This window comes from Oncorhynchus keta, chromosome 26 (assembly GCF_023373465.1).
Source record: "Oncorhynchus keta strain PuntledgeMale-10-30-2019 chromosome 26, Oket_V2, whole genome shotgun sequence".
Lineage (NCBI taxonomy): Eukaryota > Metazoa > Chordata > Actinopteri > Salmoniformes > Salmonidae > Oncorhynchus > Oncorhynchus keta.
The window spans coordinates 29,642,474-29,648,473 of NC_068446.1; the positions used below are offsets into that span (position 1 = coordinate 29,642,474).

A 6,000-nucleotide genomic window follows, 5' to 3' on the forward strand; every position below is an offset into this window, starting at 1 on the left:
CTGTCTTATATAAACTTCTTATGCATGATAACAAACTTATACATGGACAGAATCGTAATTACATTGAGTGGAGTTTCTTATTGCTTGCATCTTGAATTTTGTAGCATCATATAAACAGTGTAATCTAGCATTGGCTCATCTATTTCCCCCCTTCCCTTCTTCTCTCTTTGCAGTATTCACCCAACATGACGATGAGTGTGTGATTTTATTTTATTTTTCTTTATTTTCTTTATTTTTTTATCTCCCCCTTTCCCTCCCACCCTGCTGCATCTTGCGTCCCCCCTACTCTCCCTCCTCCTCCTCCCCCCCTACTCCCCCCTGGATGGCATGCTGTGTTTCACAGCCCCCTGGGATGTCACTGGATCGCAGGATTCCCATCAAGGCCTCCCATCCCAGTGTTTGCAAAGTGGGGGTTCAGGGCAGGAAACAGTCTCAGAGCCACAGGAAGAGCCAACTCCGTGATTCTTCCTGCCTGCCTGGCTTCCTCACAGGCCCAGGACAGTGAGAATGGGGGACTCTGTCTGTCTGGCTGTCTGCAGGAACTCCCCTCAGCAACAGGCCTTTCAGCATCAAGGCTGGTGGCTCCACTCTGCTCAATAATTGTATTGTTATTTTATTGAAATGTTGTTTTTGCATGCAGCAGTTGAGTGAGAGGTTCAAAGCTCACCCTCATTCAATTCCTGTGTCCTTTTGTTGAAATGAAAAGCTGAACTGGTGATATATTAGGGCAAGAACAGTTTTCATGAAATGTTTGTATTTTATTAATAATATTATTGTTATAATTTTCATAATTGATATTGCTATAATGTTGTAGCTTTGATTTCCTGTTAATGGCACATTGTATCTCAACAACATCCACAACAGAATGAGCACACACTCAAAAAATGCACAATGACACTTCTGTTTACATGATTTTAGGTATTGGATGTTTCTTGTTTGTTTTATTTGTCTCAACCCCCTACACATACCTCTGTCTTCTGTTCTTTGCAGAATTTGTGGCCAGTGTCTTTACCACCAGAAAAATATGGCAGAAAAAATGTAAACACTCAAGCAGGGTGTGATAGGAATACAAGGATAGCTGTTTGAAATGGCTCTTATCTAAGAATTATCCTTCCTAAAACTCCCATCCATCCATCCATCCATGTTAGCATGGGAGTTCCCCAAAACTTCTGAATGTGAAAAGGGTGGCGATCTCAGAAACGTCTTTATCTTTTGGTACTCAATAGTCTGTCAATCTACATGTCTGATCACACACACCCCTCCCAAAATGTAATGTCATAATATATGTATTTCTACAGGCTTGTTACTGTGCAAGGAGGGACTGATCGAATGTAATTTGGACAGTTGCTCCTAATTCTACTTTCAGTTCAGGTGGCTTGGAACAATAATGTTTCTGTCTTGCGACCAGTGTCCTTCCTATTCAGTAAAGAGAAAGGGTTTTTAGACCCTCTATGCTCTTCTATGGCTTTGTTCTTGCCTGTAAATACAACATATTGAGCTTGTATTGTGCTTGTTTATTTGTTGTTTTGATATACAACTTGAGAATCCTGAAAGTGGTTCCTTCTCCTGCATTGATTTCACTGTTACCCTGCATACAAACTCAAGGCTCAGTGTTATTTTACTGATCTGATCCCGTGATACAGGCCCCTTGCTACTGGTTTCCATGTTGTCTTTGGTGTACAAACCTCTAGCTGCTTCCTTCCAGTTAGGGTTGACCTCACAGATCCTTATGATCCGGTGTCTGACCCCTCTCACATGCAACCATAGTTTAGCGAGGGGCAAAAGGCGTCCGCATGCTTCCCATCTGAAACCGTTCGATTGAGTTTGTGCATATATTATGACATTTTGTACATTTTTTTTAAATTGAGAAATAGTGCACCAAACATCTTTGTTAGATGTAAAATTGCATGACTAAGATCTCCTCTGCAAAAACATAAAACTTATTGACAGATTTCTTGAGTTATCTAAGATGAATTCTTACTATTTTGAGGAAGTGTATACTGGCTACAGCGTCTCAAAATGGACAAACCTTACTATTACCGCAAAGGTATTTTTGTTATAGAGTATGAGATCACACTCGTTCCACTAGGTGCCAGCCGAACTGAAGCATGCTGACGCCTTAACACCACAGAGCTCCCATCCACCAGTTCCCTCTGTGGGTCTAGGCCGTATCGGTGGGCTGTTAGATCCTGTGTTTGGGGGGGCTGTAGCACCACTGGTGATGGGAGTGTGAAATGACTGGAGTGACTACACGGTGGGGCTTCACTCTCCCGCTACAAATAAGGAGTGCTCTACAGAGCATAGACTACCTTTAAGTCCAGCTGCTCACCTCAAATACATACTTTGAGAAATGAGACAATTCTACCTGGTTGGACTGAATTGTGAGTCAAACTATTTCTTTTATTCTAGTTTATTTGTTTGATATTGTTTGAATTTCTATTAAGTGTATTTAAGATGATTATTTTTTTAAAGCCCATAGAATCTGCACACCTAATGAAAGACTTTGCCTAAGTTCCTCAAACTTTCATATGAAATGGTTATTAATCCAAGGGGTTCGACTCTCTTGCGGAGACGTGTTGTGCTTTTTTGAAAAAAAGTAATTTATCAACCAGTTACATATTTTTGTTCTTATTTAAAATCATTCTGGCCTCTGTCTGTGATTGGTCTTTTGCCAGTGACCTTGCTATAGGGTTGGCAGATCCGGTATGGACTAGCTTGGATTCGGAGCTAAACAGATTCAGAGCTAAACAGGTCCATCTTCTGGGTAGGTTGTCTTGAGGAATGACTCGCTCCAGTGTTCCTCTAGCAGACTGACTGGCACACAGCCCTCTGTCCCGCACCCGCCCCCTACAGCCCCATCCTCACTCTTGAGCCCTCCTTTCCTTTAATTTCCTTTTTGTAAATACTGTATAATGCATTTTGATATCATTGACATGTTTTGATATGTCAGTCACTACCAATGAATACAGCTTAAAGTAAATTATAAGTGAACTGTCCATGTTTTCATAATAAAGAGACGATGTGCTTGACATTTGATTTAAGTTGGCTAAAAACAAAATTGTGGTAAAAATTAAATATGTATGTATATTTACTTGAACATGTGAACATGCAGTAACTGCATCCTAAACACTATTGTTTCTGGTCAGTATACATGTAGGAAATGTGAAAACAATCTACCGTTAATTTAGCTGTAAGGACAGAGAGAGGTGAAGGGGATGTCATTGATACAGTTTATTCTTGCAACTACAGCGTCCTCACTCTGTCCTTGACCCCTGTTGCCAATGGAAATAATCTCAAATGAGTTCTAAGAATGGTTATTGCCTACTCAAAGGCCATCGTCTCGTTAACATGCGACCACATATTACAGTTTTTAATATGAAGGATTTTTATCAATTTAAGACAAACTTTTAAAAGGAAAAAATACTAAAGGAACCTAATTTTAAAGACTAGATAAAAGTCAAACGTATGGGGGAAACTGTGTCCTTGCTATTACTCCTGATGAAATAGCGTTGTAAAGATTGATGCTCACTGATCCTCTCTCAGTCCTCTGTGTAATACAATTGTTGGCCATCTCTGTACTTATATTGTGATATATAATACTGTAACATTAGAAAGATTTTTTTTTGGGGGGGGTCGAAGGGGAAGGAAAAAAATATTATCTTGTATCGTTCATTGTCCTTTCTGACGACTTGGCAGTATTCTATATGAAGCAGTCTGTCTCTTGGGTTTGCTTTGTATTTCATGGTAGGATAGTTCAGATCTTGTCTTAGGGACGTAGGTGTCTTGTGTAGGTAATAAAGATGTCCTTTGTATGTTTCTTTATATTGTAAAGTTTCTTTAGACTGAAAGAATAAAATATTTGCTTATCAAAAGAAACGACTGCATCAATAATAAATGTAATTTGATTTTTCCCAATTGTTTGAGTCTTCTGTGCACCTCTTTGATATTCAGCTAAAAAAAAGAGTATGATCTCCCAAAGTATTTTATATTCCATTATCTCAAAGCCTGTGAGACAACTACACTTACTAAATTATAAATAAATGTGTGGTTTGAGCATGTTTGAATGCATTTGATAACCCTATAAATGCATTAATTTACTTGATGTGTTTGAACCACAGGTACAGTTGAAGTCTAGCCCATGCTAACTGCTTGCTTGCTAACCCGGCCTGCTAACTGCCAGCTTGCCCTGGTCTACTAGCTGCTAGCTTGTTTAGCTCCGGCCTACTAACTGTTACCTTGTTAGCCTGCTAACTGTCTGAATCGCCGAGTTCCCAGTCAGCCCAACCACTCACTGGACCCATATGTTCACTTGGCTACGCATGCCTCTCTCTAATATCAATATGCCTTGTCCATTACTGTCCTGTTTAGTGATTACTGTCTTATTTCACTGTAGAGCCTCTAGCCCTGCTCAATATGCCTTAACCAACCATGTTGTTCCACCTCCTACATATGCGATGACATCACCTGGTTTAAACATCTCTAGAGACTATATCTCTCTCTTCATTACTCAATGCCTAGGTTTACCTCCAATGTACTCACATCCTAACTTACCTTTGTCTGTACACTATGCCTTGAATCTATGCTATCGTGTCCAGAAACCTGCTCCTTTTACTCTGTTCTGAACGTGCTAGACGGCCAGTTCGTATAGTCTTTAGCCGTACCCTTATCCTACTTCTGATGTGGAGGTTAATCCAAGTCCTGCAGTGCCTAGCTCCACTCCCACCCCCCAGGTGCTCTCATTTGTTGACTTCTGTAAACGTAAAAGCCTTGGTTTCATGCATGTTAACATTAGAAGCCTACTCCCTAAGTTTGTTTTACTCACTGCTTTAGCACACTCTGCCAACCCAGATGTCTTAGCCGTATCTGAATCCTGGCTTAGGAAAACCACCAAAAACCCTGAAATCTCCATTGCTAACTATAACGTTTTCCGCCAAGATAAAACTGCCAAAGGGGGCAGTGTTGCAATCTACTGCAAAGATAGCCTGCAGAGTTCTGTCTACTATCCAGATCTGTACCCAAACAATTTGAGCTTCTACTTCTAAAAATGTACCTTTCCAGAAACAAGTCTCTCACTGTTGCCGCTTGCTATAGACCTCCCTCTGCCCCCAGCTGTGCCCTCAATACTATATGTGAACTGATTGCCCCCCATCTATCTTCTGAGCTTGTGCTACTAGGTGACCTAAACTGGGAAATGCTTAACACCCCGGCCATCCTACAAACTAAGCTTGATGCCCTCAATCTCACACACATTATCAATGAACCTACCAGGTACAACCCCAAATCAGTAAACACGGGCACCCTCATAGATGTCATCCTAACTAATTCGCCCTCCAAATACACCTCTGCTGTTTTCAATCAAGATCTCAGCGATCACTGCCTCATTGCCTGCATCCATAATGGGTCTGCGACCAAACGACCACCCCTCATCACTGTCAAACGCTCCCTGAAACACTTCTGCGAGCAGGCCTTTCTAATCGACCTGGCCGGGGTATCCTGGAATGACATTGACCTCATCCCGTCAGTAGATGATGCCTGGCTATTCTTTAAAAGTGCCTTCCTCACCATCTTAAATAAGCATGCTCCTCTCAAAAAATGTAGAACTAGGAATAGATATAGTCCTTGGTTCACGCCAGACCTGTCTGCCCTTGACCAGCACAAAAACATCCTGTGGCGTTCTGCATTAGCATCGAATAGCCCCTGTGATATGGAAGTTAGGAACAAATATACACAGGCAGTTAGAAAAGCGAAGGCAAGCTTTTTCAAACAGAAATTTGCATCCTGTTGTACTAACTCAAAAAAGTTCTGGGACACTGTAAAGTCCATGGAGAATAAGAGCACCTCCTCCCAGCTGCAAACTGCTCTGAGGCTAGGAAACATTGTCACCACCGATATATCCACTATAATTGAGAATTTCAAAAAGCATTTCTCTACGGCTGGCCATGCTTTCCACATGGTTACCCCTACCTCGGTCAACTGCCTGGCACCCTCCACAGCCCCCAC

General features: G+C 41.4%; 1 protein-coding gene across 2 annotated transcripts in view; it reads left to right on the forward strand.

Moving 5' to 3' along the window:
- Positions 1–3,910, forward strand: part of LOC118359223 (single-stranded DNA-binding protein 3-like) — a 135,696-nt gene extending 131,786 nt beyond the window's left edge. Inside the window, exon 18 of one of the 2 annotated variants that reach the window (XM_052480521.1) lies at positions 344–3,910. In XM_052480521.1, the coding sequence (XP_052336481.1) occupies positions 344–505 (162 nt within the window). In that variant the 3' untranslated portion in view covers positions 506–3,910. Of the gene's footprint in view, positions 1–173; positions 284–343 lie in introns of those variants that run through there. The other variant, XM_052480522.1, reaches the window with a different exon arrangement.
- The last annotated feature ends 2,090 nt before the right edge of the window (positions 3,911–6,000 follow it).